Source organism: Apis florea, unplaced genomic scaffold, assembly GCF_048593485.1.
Source record: "Apis florea isolate Af1SG1 unplaced genomic scaffold, ASM4859348v1 contig_2272_pilon, whole genome shotgun sequence".
In the NCBI taxonomy this organism is placed as follows: domain Eukaryota; kingdom Metazoa; phylum Arthropoda; class Insecta; order Hymenoptera; family Apidae; genus Apis; species Apis florea.
The window spans coordinates 3347737-3371000 of record NW_028256549.1 but is presented as its reverse complement, the minus strand read 5'-3'; the positions used below and the strand labels follow the sequence as shown (position 1 = coordinate 3371000).

At 42.3% G+C, this 23264-nt stretch overlaps 1 protein-coding gene and 1 long non-coding RNA gene across 2 annotated transcripts in view; both read right to left on the bottom strand.

Moving 5' to 3' along the window:
* Positions 1 to 23264, bottom strand: part of LOC100866778 (uncharacterized) — a 62728-nt gene that overhangs the window by 1242 nt on the left and 38222 nt on the right. Inside the window, 17 exon segments of the mRNA XM_086917914.1 lie at positions 4083 to 4343; positions 4914 to 5228; positions 7545 to 7721; positions 8141 to 8262; positions 8609 to 8822; positions 9902 to 10077; positions 10500 to 10609; positions 11300 to 11465; positions 12346 to 12417; positions 13133 to 13367; positions 13881 to 13976; positions 14658 to 14726; positions 16433 to 16531; positions 17441 to 17527; positions 17820 to 17909; positions 18819 to 18929; positions 20218 to 20412. Coding sequence (XP_086774040.1) covers positions 4083 to 4343; positions 4914 to 5228; positions 7545 to 7721; positions 8141 to 8262; positions 8609 to 8822; positions 9902 to 10077; positions 10500 to 10609; positions 11300 to 11465; positions 12346 to 12417; positions 13133 to 13367; positions 13881 to 13976; positions 14658 to 14726; positions 16433 to 16531; positions 17441 to 17527; positions 17820 to 17909; positions 18819 to 18929; positions 20218 to 20412 — 2595 coding nt within the window.
* On the bottom strand, positions 21484 to 22884 carry LOC147658403 (uncharacterized). Its single transcript, XR_015295269.1, has 2 exons — positions 21920 to 22884; positions 21484 to 21856 (listed from the first exon to the last, which is right to left on the bottom strand). It is a non-coding gene; the product is annotated as an uncharacterized LOC147658403 (long non-coding RNA).

Sequence of the window (23264 nt, the reverse complement as noted above, 5' to 3'; positions counted from 1 at the left end):
TTCCAAGAAGGCCAATTCTCTCTGTTGATGAGATGAAACTGAAAGAACGGGGGGATAATATTGCACTGCTTCTTCTCGTATCTTTCATATTTCCAATTATTCTACCACACAATTCACACCATTCATATATTTTCGTCAGGATGTGCCCTTTTATTTATCGTTTTTAATATGGTCGTAATAAATTGTTACACGTGAAAGGTAAACGGTAAATAACAAGTCATATCATACGTCGCTAAAAATTATACAATCCAAAGACGCAACGAAAGTCTACGTGAAAAGTAATCGCAATAGTAGGCCGTGAAATCAAGCGATCGATCGATCAACTAAATTACTCGCATATATAAACATTTAACTCTCGCCGAATTAATTAATAACAAACACGCGAATATGTCTCGTATATCTATGTATGTACGTTTACATTGTATCTCTCGACAATTTTTTAAAAAATTATTGCACTGAAAAAATTCCATCGTCGAGAAGTGGGTGTTTCTTGATCGATTTCATCAACGAAGGAAAAGAGATATCGAATCGTATAGAAAATATACATATATATATAATATATATACATTATACGTATATTTTATATATATATATATATATTCTTTTCGATTTTGTTCTCTCCATAATTTTTTTGATTAAAAAAGTCACTAATACCTCTAAAAATCTTGCATCTCCGTACTTAAAACTTCTCGATACAGAAAAGAAGAGGTCTCGAGAGAACCCTGAAATTGTAATTCGATTCGACGTTTTTTTCACCGTCAATTCGCCAATTCTCTCCCTCTCATACCCTCTTCTTCGTTTTCGTTTCGTTCTCTAATCGCAATTCCTATGGCGTCTCTACCCATACATATACAAAGAATGAATGAAAAAAATTTGTCTCGACACTTTTCCTCCCATTATCGAGTCAAACTGATTTTCATTCAGAAACGGATGAACGGACAAAATATCAACAATCTTTGTGTCCAACGCGATCGAAGTCAATTTCAGGGGTTGTTCCCTATTCTCCTTCTGACTCGGGTACGTTCATCTAAATAGATCAAAAAGGGGTTCGATATACGTCGTTCTTCTATGATAAACATATAATATTATAATATATTCATATGTATACGTATATGGATGCGTACTGTGCATCCGCGTTTGGCAATGACGAAAGAATTAAATATATCCGCCCTCTCTTCTTTCCTTCCTCTTTGAATGCCATTGCGGGGATACCTTAACTCTAACGATTCCCTCGTGTATCATTCACTCATCGAACATTATACAAAAATCATATAAAATAAATGATAACGTTCGTTCGAGACTCGATATTTATTCCCTAAGCAAGGAACGATGGTTTCTTTCAATTCACCGACTCGATTATACGCGACAATATGAACTCCTTGAACTTTTCCTTATTGCTCTGGAGTATCTCGTTTTTTTTTTTTTTTTTGAATCTTCTTCGCCAACTTCTTGGAACTTGTAGTAGTTAGTGTGCAAACCCTTTAAGCGCGTTCGATTATCAAACGATTGATTGTACTAAACTTTTTTATCGTATAAACTTGTATAAATGTATAATATATAATATGTAGATCTATCTCTTTGTAAAAAATGGTATTGCGATTTCTTTCTTTTTTCTTTTTTCCTTTCTTTTTTTTTTTTTTTTTGGACGCGTCGGTGAGAAGATTCGTTCGAGTTCCAGGCAACGATAATCGATTGTTTTTTTTTTTTTTTTTTTTTTGCTCGCCTTCTATAATCGTCGGATAGAGAATCTAGATCTGTCGTCCGACATGCTGTAAAAAGGACTCGAAATTGTGTAAAGCGTTCGAAAAAGCTCGTAAAAGATCCTAAGCACGTCTATGGATCTTGGACCTTTGAGTATCGCAAAACTGTGACTGCGATCTTGATCATTCTCGATTTTCATCTCGAAAATTCACGTGGAAAAATCAGTACGGTGTACTAATCGCGCTACAATGTCGATTTTTGCCTTCGATCTTGGCACTCGAAAAAAAAAAAGAAAAGAAAAGAAAAAAAAAAGGGAATCGAGACGATTGCGATCTCAACGACGCAGACAGTAGATTCGATCAGTAGATGGTTATTCGACTCAATTTGGCACCCTGTCGCAAATATATAAAAATTTCACGTGACGATACGATAAATTATTTTCCGTGTGTGTACACGCGTAACGAACGTTGCGTTATGACGATGCAATCTCCAATCTCCATTTGGCACGCGATAAAATAATATCCCCAAACACTTTTGCTACTCGCTGCGTCCTCGAGAGGCTCGTCCATCCACTGTTTCTCCGAACATTTCCATCTTAAATATCCCGTATTGAAAAGTATTACAAATGCGTATTAAAAGATTCGATTCGAAAAATTCGGCGGCCAACAACACCAAGATGATGATTCAAATTAGCGAGAGCGTTTTGAAACGATCGTTGATCTATCGTCGATACGTCGAGCGCTCGATTATATTGCGAGAGTGCACAGAGAGAGAGAGAGAGAGAGAGAGGACAGGGGGAGGCGATGCTTAAAGTATTGCAACGAGTTTCAATTCCATCGATTGATCCGCTTAATTTGCTCGGCGAGCCTACCGTGGTTTTCGGATGCACACAGTGCTCGACGTATCTCTCGTCATTATCTCTCGTTCGTTGACCCTCGCGTCGGTGTACAATATGATACAATCTACGCTAGTTTCACTAAAAAGAAACGCTTTTGTTAGAAAAAGACTTCTAAAAAAAACGTAAAAACCGCACAATGATCCCGGACAACGAAGCCGCCGGTTCTTCCTCTCTTCAACAGCGCAAGTCTCCAACGAATATAATTGTATATATTCGTATATTCCTCGTTGCGTGTGTGTGTATATGTGTGTGTGTGTGTGTGTGTGTGTGTGTTTGCGCGCGCATATTTGTGCTCGTCGCGTTCATCCTCTAACGTTCTATTCGCTCCGCTTCGTCAGGCCCTCCTCCGTCAGGTCCGTCTTCTTGGGCCTCTCGTCGATCCTCCACTTCCGGTGCCCCCTTACTGCTCGCGTTCAACAGAGAACAGTTCAATCGCTAGATCACTAAAGATTGGAGGAAAAGCTGGGCCAACATTTTGCAGGCGGCAATCTCAAGATCAAAAAAAAAAAAAAAAAAAAAAAAAAAGAAGAAAAAAAGTACACGGCACACATTGTTCACATGTCATCACGCTATTAACTAGTCATGCTGTGTGGAACTTGTTTAGTGTGGTTACCATACTCGTTTGGAAGATTACATTGGTTACGTGTCGTTATTTTCGGCGTGTCGAGGTCCAATTATTTCTTTGTCTCCTCTTTCAAGATGGTTTTTTCTTTTTTTTCTCGCGTTAGTACAGCTACTGATAAAACGTAAACTGAAAATTCTCGTGGCTTACATCACGTTACATGTACGTTCAAAGAATCGAGTCAACTCATCTTGGAAGAATATATACGTATATATGAAAATAGCAATCTCTATGGGTGTAATGTTTGTTATTATGTGAATAAAAGATTCGTTGAACGTACGTGTTGTTACATTGCAACGATTCGTACAGAGATATTCGTCGTAGAGACAAAAACAAAATTAAAATGTCGCAACTAAACATATATGTATATATATAAAAAAAAAATAATAATCGCAGAACAAGTATTAAATCGTGCTTTGATCAAAAGGGGGGAACGAACGCACACACATTTTACGAACGCATACGTTTGGAAGAAGAAAAAAAAAAAAAAAGAAAAACATTATCTATCTATACAAAATTGGGCAGCAGGTTACAAGACAACGATTATCAAGACACACCATGCTTCACACCAAAAAAAAAAAAAAAAAAAAAAATGAATGAATAAATAAATAGATAAATCACAACAAGAGTACGCAGAGAAGAGATAAATAAGTAAATGAATGAAAAAAAATCATATGCAGTGCGATTGGTAATCGAAATCGTTATACTTTCGACACCCAAGAAGAGTGAATTTGGTAGAAAGAGAGAGAGAAAAAAAAAATGATTGCAGAGGGTCTCAGTGTCGGATCAATGAGCCGCTGGTGGAGGAAGGAATGAATGGTGGAGGTGAACGAAAGAGTGTTCCTGCGAAAGAGTACTCACCACGAATCGATTGACTTTGACCTTAGGTGTGCGCGGCGATTCGTTCGTTTGCGAGCCGAGGGACTCGAAACGGGCTCTCAGACTGCTCGCGGACTCTATGCTCAGCTGTTCTCCGGACGAATTTTGAGCGATTTCCATCTCGGCGATGTGCTGATTGCTCGTCGTCGTTTTGCCATCCGTCTCCTCCCAGTGTTCGAATTTCGCGCACAAGGTTTTTGCGCGGGCAGCGTTCTGCGCTTGCTTCAAAAACTCGTCCTCAACCTGAAATACACGTTCCGATAATTTCCACGTAGTTCCTTTTACGGCGAATTGGGCAACGGGTGTGCCAAACGCTTCTTGCCATTGGGATTCGTTCGATTACGTTCGAGTTAAATGCAATAATTTTGCAACGCGGCGCAAGGCTCGAAATTTTTCTCAAGAAATAAATTCTCAATTCTCAAAATTCATTTCGGAATGGAATTTCCGAGGAGATTATTAACGCAAAACCGGTTAAATTATTCCGTTTCGAAAAAAGAAAGAAAAAAAAGCAACAAAAAAGAAGAGAAAGAAAGATATTATATTTAAGACGATATATTCTCCCGATGGATTTTATGGATGGTTCTCTATTGTAATTTCACATTGTCCAAGGATGTTGCGCAGCGACAGGTGTCGTATCATCTGCATATCCGTGTCGCCATCGGCTCACTTGAGCAATCCTCCCGGCAATTTTCATTGTGCATATTCATAACGGCGAGAGGAGGAATCTCGACGAGTGGCTTGGCTCGATGTTAATAAACGGCACCGTTTATTGTCACGGCGAACAATGAGACTGAGCGTACGCGCCATGCTCACCTTATCGGAAGCTCTCACGTAGTTGGGATCCCTTTCCTCGCCGCTGTCCTCGCCCTCCGACTCCTCGCCATCCTCGTCCTCGTCCTCCTCGGAGTCCGACGCGGTCGCCTTCGCGTATTTGTCCTCCGGGGGCGGCGTGAAACGTTTCAAAGGCTTCGGCCCGTTCGGCAATTCCTTCTTGCACGCGTTCTCCTCCATTTGCCGGAAGATGGAGAGCATCTTCCTCGCCGTGTCCGTGTGCACCACCTCGTTCACCCTGTCGTCGGCCCTCACCACGTCTGGGTCGCGGTATATCTCGCGCTCGGGGGAGTCCATCTGTCGAGAAGTTAATTTCGAAGTTAGACAGCCGATCTCTTAGGCTAATTGTTCGAGCTTTGAAAATCGGAGAGGAAAAGCTTCTATCGAGGCGTTGAACACACTCTTCAGGACAGGAAATCGGATGAAAGGGGGACACATTGTTTTCCGCGAATCGAGCTTCCACCACCTCTGAGTCATGCGCGCTCGTTGAATTTGTACGGGTCGAGCGGCAAGACGAAGACGCGATGACAATGCAGAATCGCCTGCGTGTTCCTCCACGAGAGATTGTTGTTACGAGGGGCGAGGGGCAGTCCGAGCGGAACGTCGAGAAGCAAAGAGAAGCAAAGAGGAGGAATTTATACGAACGGTCGAAAACAAACGGCTGGGTTTCACTTTGGAACGAGATTTATGTTATTCGGGAGAAAGCTAATTAGTTCGAGTTGCCCGCGAACGATCTTTATTAATCACGTTTCCCCGCTACTTCGTTTCGAAAAAAGAGACCGAGAGTATCGCGTTGATTTATCTCACCTTTTCGTTCATTTGTTCCAGTAACGGGAGAGATAATGACGAGACAATTATAAAACGACATTTTTATCGGATATTGTATTCGATAACAAGATATATTTTTTTTTTTTTAACCTCAGGCTCAGAGTGTATTTTTAAGATTCTTCTTCGTCGAGAGAAGGGGAGAAGGAAAGAACATTTTTCTTTTTTTCACGTTTTGGAATTCGATCGATCGAAAAGAAAGCGTTATACGTATGCACGTCGAACTGTATCGACATCCTTGTACCGTTATTTCGAGCAAGCGGTTACGAGAAAGCGGCCAATTTTCTACATCGATTGCTACATTTTTTCCGATATTCCACGCTTATCGGTCACAAAACACTGGCAATTCGACGACTACCTTACCTTCAATCATAGACTCGCCACTCGCGACCCGATTTTTCACTTCAAGATTTTTCTCGAGGAAAAGAAACGCGTGACACGTTTGCACGAACTCGATCACTTCTCTCTTTCGATCTCGTTGATCGATCGAAAATCGTTTAACGTAAAGGAGGATCCCTTCGATATGCGAGAATTCGCGACGAGAATATATTCAACCGCGTACACGACCGTCTTCCTGTTCTTCACTTTCTTCTACGGGGTCCCTTCTCGAGCGGCCTTGGACCTCGACGAGCACAACGCTGGATGTGAAAAATGAACCGTGTAAAAACCGCCGAGTTTAACAGAGGCGGATCACGAGCGTTCGGCCTACCACCACGATCCGGACGAGAATAATTTCAACGGTTCGTCGTACATAACGCGATTATCCTACTCACTTTTTCGATCTTCGTTGGCCTTGGATCGCAGGACGACGGTTGGAAAAACCGTACGAGAGGCGAAGAGAGGCGAGTCGGGAGGAAAGAGGAAGAAAAAGGAGAGGGGAAAAAAGAGGAAGAAAAAGTAGAAGAAGAGGAAGAAAAAGGAGAAAAAAGTGGGGAAATCGAGCGATGAGGCGAGGAAAGAGAGAAAGAAGGAGATAGATAGATAGATAGATAGGTAGATAGAGAGAGAGGGAGAGAGAGAGAGAAAGAGAGACGCGCACGAGGGAGCCTTTTGTTTCGTTGGCCCCGGCAAACACCGAACTGGCAGCGGCGTGTCGGCGGCGGTTGCTATGCCGTTCACACGAGGAGGACGCACGGCTCTTACTGTGTTCCCCCTTCGTGAGTTACTGGGAGGGCCACACGGTGGTGTGTGCTCGCCTCTGCACCGTCCTCTCTTCTCCTCTCTTCACGAATGGAAGGATGTAGGAATACTAACGGTAAAAGTATGGCTGCTGACCACTCGAGGGGGTTCAAGGACAGCGGTTGAATCGAGGAGCGCCACACGTAGACTCTTCGCGGCCTACGATCGCGGCCAGCTTTCACGGCCCTCTTCCTCACGTCGTGCTCCCTTTTATCCGGGAACCGATAAATCCTTAATCCTCTCGGTCGACGATCGATAACCGGACGATCGAGGAAAGTGGAATCTCTCTCTCTCTCTCTCTCTCTCGAAAGAGAGAGAGAAAGAGAATCGCGTGGGCGGAGCTTCGAATAATTCTTATCTTTCTTTTTTTTTAATACAGATGATTCATGGACGATCGATCTGGATCAAATTGTTCGATAAATCGTTCATGCAAGAGGAATTTTGTGCGAGGAAACCATGCGACGAAGTTTAAACGAGCAAAAAGGTTAGTGTGTGAATAAAAGAAGAAAAAAAACCACCACGCTTGGTTAGAAAATATTAATGGGGGGGAGGAGGGGGGAAATTTTAATCATGGTCAATCGATGCGCACTCGGGCAAAAATCCTCGAACCTTGACTTGACCGTCGCGGGGAGGGGTAATTCGGAACTGCTTCCGCTGTTTCTCCGGCTCCTTGTACGACTCGAAAAATTTGAACTTATTCGAAATGTCCGAGGTCTCGACCTGAACCTCCTCGGTTGTGTCCGAGCTTCGCACCACGTCGTCTGAGACTTGCCGTCCCATGAATGCCTTCGTTCATGCCATCATTTCAAACGATTAATTTAATCGGTCAACGAGTTCAAAATTCGCGCGTCTCTCGATTCGATTAACCCTTAATGGACGCCTCTCTCGTCTCGTGGCTCGACACTTTTAAACCTTTAGAAAGGTCAAAGTTATCGAGCCCTGTTCCGAAAAACTTGTGTGCTGCCCCACATCGAAACTTTTGTAACAATTATCCGATCCAATTTTTAACCAATTCAAACGTCCCGCAAAGGTTAATCGTCAAACCTTACTCCTCTATCTCTGTCTTAAGATCTCTTTCAAACAAATATCGAAGCCTCGAATATTAATTAAGAAAAAGAATTTATGAATTTAATCGGACCACGCAAAAAATAAACGAAAAAAAAAAAAAAAAAAAAAGAAAAGAAAGAAAAAGAAGAAAAACTTACGTCTCTGGCGCGTCGCGATTGTTCAGCCGGTGTCTTCGGATTTACGGGGGTCACCGGTCTTCCAGTTTTGGCTGCGGTCGCGTCCAGTTCCAGGAAAAGCGACCGAGACTTCCTGCTGATCCCTGCGCACCACATCGGATCGATCGATCCATTTATCCGTGTTTTCGATAGAGATCGAATTACGAGCCAACTACAGAGCAAATAAGAGGGAAGGAGGGGGGGAGGGCCGGAGCCGGCTTCACTCCACTTATAACCTACAGCTACAACATCTATCTTAAGAGATAGCTGCGCTCTCCTAAGTGACCACGATCACCGGTTCGCGCACATGGTAGCAAATTGAGCGGCGGCCGCTGGCAGTTTTCGACCAACGATCCAACGCGGCTAATTACATTTAACGGGTTCTAAATATATGTATATATATATATATATATATATATGCGTATACGTTAACCGGGATGTAAAATGCACCTGCTGCGATCACTTCCTCGTCAGCCTTCTCCGGTTTCGGTTTGCTGTCCGTCTCGTCGTCGGACGCGGCTATGGGCTCGCCACGTTCGAATCTCTCTTTGATGGAACGAGCGTGGGTCGAGTGTTGGATCTCCTCCGCCGCATTGATCTTCGTCACGCGCTCGCTTCCGGCTACCGCTTGCTGATACATCTCTTTCATTTTACCCTGTTTGCCCTGCAACGAACAGAGAGAGAGGAGGGGAAAGAGAGATCTCCTTAGTCCGTTTAGTTGGTTATAGAAGCGAGAACGCTTCTTTGATCTTCGATTCGAAAGAGAGAGAGAGAGAACGGGAGATCTCCTCGTTCGAGGATGACGCGATAAGTCCGAGAGTAGGAAAGTATTGGATCGTGCAGTAATAATAATAATGATAATGTTGGCTGTTCGCCGACCGATCACAAAGGATCGCTTTATTATATATGCGCCAATTTTTATTATTTTATTATCCGCGCAGTTTTATCAATGATGCTCGAGTGAAACGTATCTTTTGTGAAAGGAAAAAAAAAAAAAAAAGAAAAATGTATCGGTCTTTTAAATGTTGATATAAGAAGATGGTATGCGCGGTATCGATCTTAATTTCTTATTTATCTCGTTACTTTAAAAAGAATACTCTTTTCTTCTTTTTAAATAACTTCCGATATCTTCCAAATTTAAAAATTTCTCTTTCCCGCGAATATTTGCAACAAACTTTTTCTTCGAAGACACTTTTTTCACAGATTCACGATTAATAATGCGACAGAAAGTATCGTGATATCGATCAAAAAAAAAAAAAAAAAGAAAAAACGTCGTTCCGAAAAAGAAGCGAATTTCGAACTGAATCGGTTAATATTTTCCTCCCGCCTTTTTCTTTTTTTTTTTTTTTTTCTTTCGATCGATCCATCAATACTTTCGTACTTTTTTCCTCTTCGAATACCGGATCCACAAAGGTTCACCGATCAAATCGATCGCGCGACCGACATCGTACTCCATCGCGACTCCTCCTGAGCAATCGCGTTCGCTGCCTCGTTAAACTGCGTTCTAAAGAGAGAATGCGCTACATTTCCCTTCGCTCGAACTTTTTCCGCGTCTCGATGTGCGTGTAACGAGCTCGATGCCATTACCCCGGACTACTTCGCCAACCAACGATTTATTAGAAACGTGGAATGGATTCGATTCTTCCTCGAGGGAAAAAAGAAAAGAAAAGAAAAAGAAAAAAAAAACAAAAACGCGGAAACGTGACGGTCGAACGAGCTCGAAAACGAGCGCGATATTATTACCATGAACAATCTCGAACGAATTCCGGCTATCTCCTCCTTCCTGGCCTCCCGTTGAACCTCCCGTCTCCCCTGCTGGCTGGTCGTCTCCCAACGATTCTTTATGTCGTCCATTTTCGTGAAACTGATCGGCCGCTCGCGGGTCGCGCGTTTCGCCTTCACGATCTCGTTGTCAACCTCTGTGAAAACGGAGAACAGATCAACAGACGAAAGAATATTACTTTGTTATTTCATTATATGCTTGTAGCTTCGTGTCAATGAAAATACAAAAGTTCGAAGTTCGCTTGTCAACAAATCTTTATATTTTCGCGTCAACTGACATCTCAAGAATCATCCTTTCGTCCGACCACGACTTTATACTCGACTTGCATATCAAAAATCGTAAATTTCCTCTGCTAGGAAAGTAAGCATAATGGATTGAAAAATCACTTATGAGAACGAGAAACGTGAGAAGCTGCCGTAGCTTTGAAACGGTCGAGGCTTCGCTCCAAAGAGAGAGAAAGGAAAAAGAGGGGAGCTGGTTGCCGTGGTCGTGGAAACACGGAGATACGTAAAAATACGTGGAAATCTCGATTCGAATTAAACGTCTGCCTGTCCTCACCCTCCGTCTCCTCCGCCTCTTCCTCCTCCTCGCTCTCGCTCGACTCTTCGTAAGGGATCCCATTCAACGACTCGTCGGCAACTCCGATATCCATGCCTTTCGCCTGGAATCTGGACAAAAATATGTGCAAACTGGTGGCAAACATTGGATAGAATTTCTGACTGCTTGGCACGCGGGCAACGCCGCCGCATTATTCGCCCTCCTCCCCCGTTCCTCTCTCGCGATCGACCGAGAAATCGCTGATCGCGGATTCATATACGTTGGCAAATTCATCGTCGACTCGTCGTCAACGAATCTTCGCTTGCAAATTTTTTCCTCAACGACTCGGATTCCCGTCATCGTTTCGAATTACGAACCGTCCCCGCTTTTAATTTCTCCATTGTAAATCGATATCGAAATCCTTGAACTTGAAAAACTTGTAACGAAACTTGTCGAGATCGAAAGAAATCCAAGGATATATTATCGATCATCGATAAAGCGACTTTGTACACACGAGAATAATAATAATAATAATAATAAGAAGAAGAAGAAGAAGAAGAAACGGCGTGTGCATTCGCGTGGATCGTAACGCGAAAGATGGAATGGAAGCGTCGAAGGAGGAAAAACCGAGTGCAGGGACGGAGTATGGTTGCGTCCATCGTGGTGGAAACGAATCTGTGTCACGGCTGAGACACGTCTCCTCGGCCCACGTACGTCTCCGTTCGTATATGGCGGCACGTTGGAAACGAGAGAGGAGAGAGGGAACGAACGAACGAACGCCAAGCTTGGATACGCGTGAACCGAAACGATGGATCGCTTACTTGGCGAGTTTGCTCAAGATACTCGGGGACCTCTTCACGGCGATCTGCGACGGCGACCTTTCGATCTCGTTGGTGGTCTCGGCGCCGGCCTTCTCGAACACTTGGAACCGGGACTTCACGTTCAGGCTCGACAACTCCTCGAGGCCCAGGTCCGGTTTGTCTGAGGCTGCGATATTAAAACAAAAGTTTTAACGCTTCGTCGGACGGGTGTCGCCCGGATTATACGCTTAGATTCGATGGCACACCGATGGCTGCCGATGATGCTTGCGTGATTTCTAATCGGCGATTCTGCTTCTGCGATGAATGGCGGTCATGGAGGTCTAGCCAAGCTGTGATAAAATCGTTCAGTATCGCTCTAAAGAGGTTTAACTGCTTCGAGAGTTAGTCGTTTTTTGCGTTTTTAAGGTGTTAACGTCGATTCGTGGCTCGTATTTCGCGAAATTACAATACATCCTCTTCTCGTTCAAAGCGGCATTTTTGTACATTTTTTGCGAACGTTGCCACGAATCATTTTATTAACACCCGGTACAATAATGAATCGAAATCCCGACAATCTCGCGTCCGTGGTGTCCGGTCGGAAAAATCACTTGTCCGACTAGTTACTCTCTTAAATACCTCAACCGACGTCACCGATTACGCCACCGACGGACTCGAAATTGCCACGCGTGTCGTCATGCAACGATGATTCTGTCTCACACTACAGCGACGTTACAGCATCTTACTTTATAAGATTCGTAGGTAAAGACGAAAAAAAAAACCAAACAATCCTCTATAAGGAATAAGAATGGACAAGTGGAAGAGAAGAAAGAAAGGGGGACAAATAAAATTAAGAAAGAGAGTGGACGAAAAAGAGAGGGAAAACAAGAAATGGAGGGAAGATAAGGCTACAACACTATAATGCGTGTGTTAAAAGACGATGATCAGCATGTATTAAAAAGGTGCACTCTGCAAACGGTTAGGCAAACTGTTAGAGAAAGGTTTTTTTCGTTGTTTGGACGGCCATTGGCCGCCGTATCGGTCACACTACCACCGTCAACAACTATTACCTCTGACCACATCGGGCGGCAACTCTTTCGGCTCGTTCTCCCGTATGATCAGCTCCGGCTTTCGAGGTCGCACTACGAAGTTCACAAGACATCCCTTTGTCGCATTAACCATCTCTTTGCATTTACGTGTATAATTATATAGAGGGGGAGAGGAGAGATGGGGAGAATAATAGGCTGGGTGATAGGGGAAGGGGCGGTAATTTCAGTGAAGCGAAAAGGGGGGGCCCGAGCGATCGGCGTACGCACGACACATTATTCCATCCAGACTGCGTTCCCCCTTCGAGAATTCTAACCTTCTTTTTCGTTGATACGCGTGGTCGATTCAAAAAAAAAAAAAAAAAAAATGAAACGACTAAAATTCAATTCAAAAACTATAATTATAATATTTACGTGTTTGTAGGAACGGATTCTACGTTAATAAATATCTATCCAATAATAATGTTACTATAATAGAAATGTCCAATTAAATCCAATTATTTTTCGTTTTAACCGTTTCGCAATAACACCTGTTCGTTTGACGAAACTCTTTAAAGTCTTTAATGTGATACATCGGTGAAGAAGAAGAAGAAGAAGAAGAAGAAGAAGGTGGACACGTTGTTTGCGAGAAAAAAAGGATAAAACCGCGGAATGTATACGCGGCAGAGGCGGTGATATCAAAGCGAGCAGAAAGATTCGCGGGGATTAGACGCGGAGGTGAGGCTATTTCGAGGCGAGTTCCGCCTACGGAGTGTAAAGAATCGCGAGAAGAGAGCGGTGTGGCGTGAACCGTGGGGTGTGATCGACTTACCAGGCTGGTCCGACTCCTCAACCGGTTTCGGTTGGAAGAGTTCCTTGAAGTGTGGCTTACAGTAAAGCGTGCTCTCGTGGCTCTCGTAATTGTCCACGTTGAGCTGCTTGCTACACTGCACGCACCGGAAGCAATTCTTGTGCCAGACCAGACCCTCGGCCTTTGTCTGTTCCATTTGGAACACGACCTTGCCACAGCTGCGGCAGTTCGGGTTCGTGTCGCCGTTCTGACCCACCTGCCGTCAAATTTCATTATTGCTCCGCCGATTTCACCATTCCTTTATCTTTTCTCCCTCTCCCCTTCCTTCCCTTTCGTTCCAATTATCCAATTATCTCCGATCGGAGAATTCGAATTCAATCCAACCAGTTTAGATTTTTTTTTTTTTTTTATGTATTCGAATTGATGAGAATTTTAACGAAAGAAAGAGTGTTTGGAGGGGGGGGGGGGGGGAGGGAGACATCGATAATTTCTTTTTTCTATTTTTTCTTTTTTTTTTTTTTTTTAATTTCAAAGGTCAATCCTTCAGCAGGGGAGTTTCTTCTCGAACGAGCAACGCCTTTGTGTTTCCTGCTCGTTTATACGAGATACGGAGAGCCGGCCGATCAATTCCGCGCCAACAACTCGAAACAGAAAGGCTATTTACACGTTCTCCGCGGCTGAAGGGTTAAGTTACGTCGATCTTAAAGTATCTCGAAGAGAAAGAGGGAATATGTATATATATATATATATATAGAAAGAGAAAGCTTACGGCGTTCAACTGCTGTTGCACTTTGCCCGCATCGATCGAGCGCACATGCAGCACCGTCTTCTTGCTGAGGGCGTCGAATTTATTGAAGCTCGACTTCTGTAAACACAAACAGTGCACGCGTCAAACGAGAAGTGCTCGAAAGCTTCGGCCCCCTTCTTGTCGTCGCGGGGGATGTGAAAACCTCGTACGATGGTGTGTTACGGCGCGTGTTTCATTCTAGCCTGAAGCTTGTTCAGCGTGAGTGTCCAACGAAAGCGTGTCTTCTCGAAAAAATGTGTTTCCCGTCATTTCGATCTCTTTTCGCTTCTTTTCAAAAAAAAAAAAAAAATAATTTCGAAATTGAAAAACCCACGGTGAACATATTTTTTTTTCGTTTTGCCACACAGTGATAAGAGGACTACTGTCGAGTGCACGATTCTTCTATAAAAAAAATCTCTTCGAACCAAACAGCGGATAAAATGCAAATCAACTTTTTTACTGTTATTATAAAGCTGTGTATATATATTCGAAGCTTATTTCGAGCAAAGAGTGTTTGGATACAAGAGAGAGAGAGAGAGAGAGAGAGAGAGAAAGAGAGAGAGAGAGAGAAAGGTTGGAGCAAATCTGAAATCACGAATTCAACAGGGTGAAAGAAGAAGCGAATCCTGTGTTTTATCGAGCGATCGAGGAACAAGCGGGGAAGAAGCACACAGGCGGAGAGGAGAAGCTATGATAAACGCTATGAGAGAGCAAGATAAGAAGCTAAGGTTGCATATTCGTGGTTATCTCTGTTCTTACCTCGAGCCTGGGTCGATCCCTGTCCTTACCCTCGCTCGTTAAGTTTGCCAAACTACAGTAGGAAGCCCTCTGTCCCGGGGCCGTGGTTTCGTAAGGTTTTCGATTAAGGTTTTCATGCATGTTTCCGGGGTAGGCACCGAACAAAAAGAAAGAAACAGCACGGGCTGCGGGTTAGTGTCGCGTGGTAAATGTTCGAACCGCTACACCTTCCTTCTTTCCACGGATTCAGCGGTTGGCGAGACGTCGCGGATCTTTCGTTCGAACAATTTTGAAAACAGTTATTTAAAATGTTTGCTTCGGTAATCAAATTTTATCCATTTGGATTTATTTTTTCACCACTACTGGGAAGGAAATCTATATTACGTGCTCAACGTTCCCCACGGTTCGCCATTTCCTTTCCTTTTTCGAAGGAAAGTAGGGAAGTGGCGATGGAAAAATAACAAGTTCACGCTCGTTTCAAAAAAACGTTCGTTAAAATATTATCGGAGGACAAAAAGAAATCGACGTTTCAACGTTTACGACGCGCAACGTTCTTCCATCTTTCTCTCTTGGCTCGAAGAAAAAGCGTTGACCGAGGGAATTAGACCGACCCGGTTCACACAGCAAATCGCGGATGTTCGCTTGCTCTCCGACTTGAATTTCCACAGCCTGGAAGGGAATCGTTAATCGATAAGCAAACAGAGAGAGAAAGAGAGAGAGAGAGAGAAATAGAACGATGGATCGTGGGGCACCGTAAAAGGTTTGTCGATCGATACAAAAATCTTTCGCCAACCGCTGCATCGTCGAAGAAAATAAAAAAAAAAAAGAAAAAAAAAAGAAAAGAGGACGAAAGAGAGGTAGATAGATAGAGATAGAGAGAAGAGGGAGCGAGCCACAAAGACAGCTGGAATTGTTTCTCAAGCTTCGAATAGCCTTTCCTTTTGGCACGGAACCCGCGTGCTCTCTCCGACGCGACGCCAATACGTGCTCAAACCAGTCTTTCTCCATCTATTCTCGATCTATGCAAATTGAAATTTCGAGGTTCGTCGACCGATCAATAGTTCTCCATACACGAAGCGAATTAGTTATGGAAAAGAGAGAGAGACAGAGAGAGAGAGAGAGAGAGAGAGAGAGAGAGAGAGAGAGAGAGAGAGAGGTGTTGGAGGGAAAAATCGACGGTGGCCCCGATAAGGCGCTATGCATTTAAAGTCGAGACTTGATTTCACTGCGGCGTGGCGAGGAATTATGTCACCCGAAAATCCGTAACCGGATAACCGATAAATGACGGATACGGCGAAAAACTCGCAAGGCCTCGATTCTCTGGCCATCGTTTGCGGCGCAAAGTGGGGCAAATGAGCAGCAGTAGGTTATTATCAAAGCCGGCCCTCCCTTAAATGGAGAGACAGCATTCGCGGCGGCCGACTCGATGGCAAAACGAACGTTTCCAACGAACGCCGCGTCGAACCGAATCGTTGCTCGCGTGCAAATGATCCCCTCCTCGATCCGACAACAAGTTGCTTCCAAAAATATCCCCTATTTTCCTCTCCGAATCTGAATAATTTTCAACTGGGATATTCCTCTTATCGTATTTTTCGACTCGTAATTAATCGTACACAAAGAGGAGCTGTTGCTATCTATCCGATTTGCAACATCCAAACATGCGTACTTTTGGAATCAACTATCTCTCGCGTCGTTTCTTTCTTTCTTTTTTTTTTTTTCGTTCGAAAAAGGAGATCGACCAAGATATTCCAACTGTCTTCGATGTCGTCCAACAGGTTGACAGGTGAGGTACTTACGAGGGCCTTGACCGACACCCCGGTGAAGACGAGAGCGTCTTTGGCGAACTTCGAGTAACCCTTCTCGCATACTCTCAGATCACCCAGCGACCTTGCTTTCTACGATCGTCAATGGGAGCGTCAATGGGAATTCAGATTAGCGGCAAACAATTGCGGAATCTCGCGATTAGTGGGCGAGCTTTGCGAAAATCGAACCAGTCTCTGACCAATTTCTACCATATTCTTTCTTCAACTTTGTTATTTCAAAGAAAAGTAGCAGCAGAGAGAGAGAGAGAGAGAGAGAGAGAGAGGTTCCAACAGTGCTCGCGCTGCTCGTTATGCGTATATTAGTAATGCTGTTACGATATAATCGGGGGTAAATTGTTCGTTTGTCGTCGTGGGTTAATCCTATTGCCACACATCGCGAAGCGGAATAACGGAAGTTCGAAGTAGCTCATGCAGTAATAACTGTTAATAGGGCTTTCATTCCTATGTCGATACCACGAAACATCCGAGCAACATGCTCGCGGCTCCAATTACGCTCGTTCGAAGTCGTCCATCTTCGAATTCGAACGAATTCGATCGATTTGACTACTTTTTCGATAAAGATAAAAAAAAAAAAAAAAGAAGATGACTGGAAGAAATATTTTTTTCTTTTATACGAGAATTTATCGTCGAAATCGCGCTTTTCAATCGTGCTCGTTAACCCTCGACTAAGACGAAAAGATCGATCTTCTTTATCATGAATCATCCTTTCAAATTATTCCATCTTCATGGTTCCCTCCTGATCGTTCTTAATCAGAGTTGAGAAGCGAACGAAGAGGAGGAGGAGGAGGAAACGTGACGAGTGACAACGGATTATTCTCGATATGAATTTTTTTTCTTTTGAATAATTAAAAAAATCCACTCGTCGAGGGTCGTAGAGTTGCTTGTCGAATTAAAAAAAGAAAAATAAAAAGAAAATAAGAATAATAATAATAATAATAATCTTAGCGAAAAGGGAAGGCAGATGATGTAATGATACGATACCTCCTCGGTGTCCATCGTGTGATTCGTTTTCCCATATGCCGTCTGATCGCCGTCGCTCATGTTCGAGATGTCGCCGAAACTACGACACTGTTAGTGACAAAATACAACTGACAAAGTGTGATTCGACAGCCATTTAAGCGGTTTTCAAGCTCTCTCTCGTTACGAAAGATGACGAAAGAACATAACGACAAGTATATATAATAATCAAGTAAATTAAATAAACGATAAAACATAGATATTAAATTGGAAACTTATTACGTACGCAAAATTATATGCTTTTTTTTATTATATTATTAATTATAGTCTTTTCTTTTTTTTTTTATATGTATATATATATATATATATATAATATATATATATATATTCTCAAATTACTTACCAACTGTTTGATCGACACGCCTGTCGCGATCTTTTCCTTCGTGCATCGATCTTGCTCGTTTCGCGTCGCCTCCGATACATAATTCTGAGTCTGCATGCACAAAATACAATGCACAGGGTACAATACAAAAGCAAATCCACATGCGACTGGATTGTACGGTGATTCATAATCTACTTGGGATATATTTCAATCTGATTTTACTACTATTATTGTTGGATGGAAACGGTAGTATCGCGATACTCTCGATATTACGATCGATTTACGCATGCATGTGGAGTGAGTAATTTTACGTGTGGTAAATTAATACACAGGGAATATTAATTAGCTACCAATTTTACGTGTCTTTGCCTCAAACACGTGAAGCGGACTAGATCTAAGTCTTAAGCTCAACTTACGAGCTTATCGACAAAAAATTTACACGCAACATCGATCTCTCGATCGCGAATCGTTGCTGGACAACGCAACGGGATCGTTCGAGCGATTATTCGCACTCGTTATCCTCTTCTATTAATTATTCTTCCAATTACGAACCTATCTAATTTTCTTTCGTAACTTCGACACGAATTCGATAACTTTTTTCAATATTTATTCGGATCACGGGTCGGATGGGCACGGTGAATCGACACAAATTCATTTTCTCTTTGGTTAGAAACTTTTTAACCGAATTACGTAAACTTTACGTTTGGTTATTCGCGGAAAACGGTACCACGTTTACCGGTTTTTCTTCACCGATCGCGTCAAGACGAGGGAAAAGAAAAGAAGAGAAGAAAAAAAAAAAAAAAAAAGGAGAGAAAAACGAAAAGAAATGGCGTCTGCACGCGAGCGTAGAATTCCTTGCTCGGTCGGTCGAACAGGAAGGGCACGCGAGCCGCCACGCGGCGAGTCTGCGCGTTACGTGCCCCTTGCGAGGGGGCAACCCGGCCAATTCTCGCGCGCGAAAACTCCGTTCCGGGGAATCAATAATCCGATGGATCGTTTCCGGCCAGAGAGGAAACTTACCAGAGATTTCACGTTGACGTTCGACAGATCGTCCTCGTCCGAGAAATCAAGGGTTTCCGAGTTCATCTGCCGGGGACCAGGGTGCATGCTCGTCTCTTGCAAGTTACAGCTCTGACAAACAGACAAACACGCGCACACTGTACATGCAACACCGTTTTATCACCCGATTAGATTTGCCTTCATTCGAGTATTTTATATTAGTATAATTAATTACACGCTTTGTATATATTTTTATTTATAAGATGATTTATGATATGACAAATGAATTTTCAACCCTGGATCTACGCTTCGATTGTTTGCTTGTTATTTGCCGATTCTTCTAAGGATTTTATTAGTTGGAAAATTTAACAAATGCAAGGTAATCAAAGGGAGTAATTTCCGGAAAAATGCAGAATCGCAAAGCGAAGTAAAAGCGAAACATCGGAAAGTGTTCAATTTCCGAGGAGAGTTTTCCTTTCGAGGGAAGAAAACTTTTCGTTTGGAGCCTCGTCCACAAACAAGACGACTTATTTTTTTCGATTCGAAAAGTTTTTCCGAGCCGGGATCGCGCACAGTCGGAAACTCGTGGGAAAGAAGGTTCGGTCTCTTCTTGCCACGACGAGGAAAATTCTCGCGAAACGAAGAAGAAAAAGAAGTTTCCTCCTCGCGGAATGGAGGCTATTCTTCTTGGAAAACGATAGAAATCGGGGGGAGGAATTGAATCCGACGTGCTGCAACAACGATTCGACGAACGTAAATGGAGGCGGCGTCAATTAAAGTGAAAAGCTGCCTGGATTTATTGCATCGCTCGGAATTGCATGCAAATAAGGATTAAAACGGGGACTTCCGGTTTTCGCGACCGGGGGGGCCATCATCTAGGCCGACGCGCAGCTTCTTGTTTTGACACCGCTAATCAACGCGACGTAACGGTTGTTCCATGCACACCGCGTGTTATTTATACGAATTCCTCGACTCGTTCATATCATCCGACTTTTTGCATGGAAGAAGCGAGTCCAGTGTACAGGATTATTGATATGTCGGTTGGAGGATCGATTCCAGAGGATCGGACACGAATCGTTGATACGCGAACGATTTTGATTAATTAGATAGATTTGATAGATTTATTTATTCAAGTTACGAGCAATCTAAATTTAAATTAAACGATTTAACATCTCTTTTTTCTTATTCAGAAATTATTTAAAAATTCTATATGCACTTTTTCAAGCATCTGGAATTAATTTATTTTTCCTAACAAGGATGGTTTGGATCAAATTTTCCGCTTTTCTCTGGAATCGATCGAGCTTCCAAACGTGTTCTACGAAACGTATCAACACCCTGTATAGATATATATATATATATATCACGAGGAACATAATATGATCGTGTGAAAAATTAGGGGGACCACAATTCCTTCACTTACCACAGAAATGTTTTCCTTCTCGAGCTCGTTCTTCTTGCTCTTTTTGGTCTTCTTTGTGCGGGGAGTGAGATTGGGCGAGGCATCATTACCGGCGACGCCCTCGATCTTCTTCTTCTTCGTCTTGGTCCCACCCTTCGCGCTCTGCGAGCTCACCGTTGTCGCGCTCGTCGTTATTGTTTCCTCTCGGCTTTCGCTCTGTATCAACACAGCCAAACAGATTTTTATTCGTCGCTTGAAAACCCAGAGCGATGCTCTTTTAAATTGGAGCAGAATACATACACGGAGTGTGGTAATTTTTAAGATGTTCTTTTTTTGAAATTTTATCCTTTATAGATGGTATACATATTTGCGATATATTTGATCACTGGATCGAAGATGATGTGTAACCAAAGTAAAGAATAAAAATTTTGGTATTGTAAATTAGGGGATATAAACTCGAATAAACCCTACGATAGAGCCAATTACGAAGCGTACGAACAAGTTTCAAAAAATTTATCGAACGATTCCCCATAATAAATTTCGCAAATACGCCGCAATTAATATTGACTCACCTCGCAATAAATCCTACATTTATCAACGCAACATCTTAATTGCTTTAAACGCGTGTCCTTTTGCGGACAAGAACTCTGCGCAATCTGTAATCTCGGCTAAATAAGAGGATGTCGTTCGAACATAGTTTCCCTAATGATATCCTCCGAGTTCCATCGGCCATCGAGAGCCGCATCCGGATACGGGGAACTTGGAAAGTTGCGAAACGTCGAAAAGTTGCAAACATCGTTAATAACGATCATCTTCTCCCAATGCTCGAAGAACGACAAGACGCTCTTTCGTCATCGTTTTTCTTTTCTTTTCGAAAGTTTCGAAAATCTAATCGTCGTCGTCGAATGTCACGAACGAAAAAAAAAAAAAAAAAAAAAAAAAAATAATCTCGATATCGTCGAGCAAAAATTTTGCTATATTTTGCATATAGCGAAGGAAAGTGTGACACGTTGTAATTTATCTCGCATCCCGAAAAAAAATTGCTAATCCTCTTTTGAAAGTGGATCGAGTTGCACGTTTGTAAGTGTAACGGAACGCGCATTCGTGGAAACCGCTTTCGTTCGATTCCAGATATGTTGATCGAGGTTGACGATCGCGAGATTTTTCTTCTCGCGATGTTCACATTATTATTATTATTATTATTATTATTATTATTATTACGAAGCGTGATCGAGATTTCTTCTCTAGAAATTCTTGTTGCATAAAACGTACTAATAATCAATCCTAAACGATTATAAAACAACTTTATTTTAAAATTTTGACAAGATCGAAGAATCTTTTTTTCTATTTTATTATTTCATTACACTCTGTTAAAGGATGGAAAGAAACTCACAACCAGTTGTGTGATTTACGGATTAATTTAATCTCTCGAACTTCCCATCGTTGGAGCCATTGTTCCGCAACATATTCGAGAAACGCGTCGCATCGTGATCAATGGGCGAAGAGGAAGGGTGACTGGTCGATGCGCTAACAAGATATTAATGATCAGGTAGAGACGAATCGCGATCTTGCCGGCTAACAAGCGGATCGCGTGAAACAGGTGCACGAACTCTGGCGAACAATGGAACACTGGCGCAACTAGTTCCTTCCAGGAATGTATCTAAAAAAATTCACTCGAAAGTATAATTCGCGTTAAAATTCCAGAATTTTAATTATCTCTTACGTGATTGCTCGTTTCTCCTTGTTACGTGTATTATTATGTGATAACGTTACAGCTTCGAGTTCGAAATAATTTTAACAGATTTTACGGGAAATATTTTTCTAAAATATTCCAACTTTACAAAAGAATTAACTATTTTTCGATCAATCGATGTACGGTGATGGAGCAGAGTGATCGTATAATATAAAATATAGTTATTTCCACGGAAGAATTCTACCAACGATCGAAAGATGGCGGTAAACGACATCTTTAAATAGAACGGTGATCTTCTCTTCTTCGTGATTTTTCTTTTCTTTTTCTTTCTTTTTTTTTTTTTTTTTCGTTATGCCCAATAAACTTTCGACAAGAATTTGACAGATCGACCGAGTCGAGCCGTCAATTTACGAAGCAATTTACGAAGATTTTATTTTACGACGCTCTTAAAGATCCCGGTTTAATTGACACGACTCACGGTTCGGTAATTAAATCTCTGATAAATATTCATAAATGGAATCGAGGGATGAGAATTCCGTTAATAAAAAATATTGGTAAATATCGCGGATAATTAATCTGTATGAAATCTCCTTCCACCGTATGAATACAAATACCGAGTTGAAAATTATTGCCTAAATATAACCTCGGTTTCTTTCAATTTTTATAAAATTTATATTTCGCAAGTTACAGAAAAATGATTATATATTTTGGAAATCTGCCATCTTTCCCCGGAATTCTTAGAAAAATTATTACACTTCTCAAAAGAATCTATAATTCCACCGAAAGCTTATAATCTTCCTCTTAAATTTTGTCTCTCGAAAAATTCCACGATCTCGATCGTCGATTACGACAAACAAAAACGACTTCCTTTAACTCGGGTTGCTTTAACCCTTAATGAAGAGATCGCCTCGGCCAAATTAGTTGCAACGATCGCGTTCCCCGGACGACGATAAGTTTATCCTCTTATTACACGACGCTGATCGACGTTGCAATGCAAACTTCGTTCCTTTACTCGACGCGCCGTAATTACACGGCCACGTAACTCGCGGAACCCGATTCGAATCGCGCCGAAACCGAGGCCCGGGCCAAGTGTTTCGAAACGCATCCTTTCGGATCCTTGTCGTCGCCCGCCTAATTAATATCCCGCTCTCATCGAGCAGAGTCTCGTGGGTACCGATTCTCCATGAAAATTAGTCACAACGAATCTACGGCTACGCCACTCTTTTCTAATTTTTCCCAATTTTTGGTTAGAATTTTTTCTCTTTTTTTTTTTTTTTGGAATGGATATTTGTTCTTCCTTATCGATGGTTTTTATAGCAATGGATGTCACTTCGAGGGAGTGAAATCTTTAGAAAATTTGAACGTAAGAAGATTA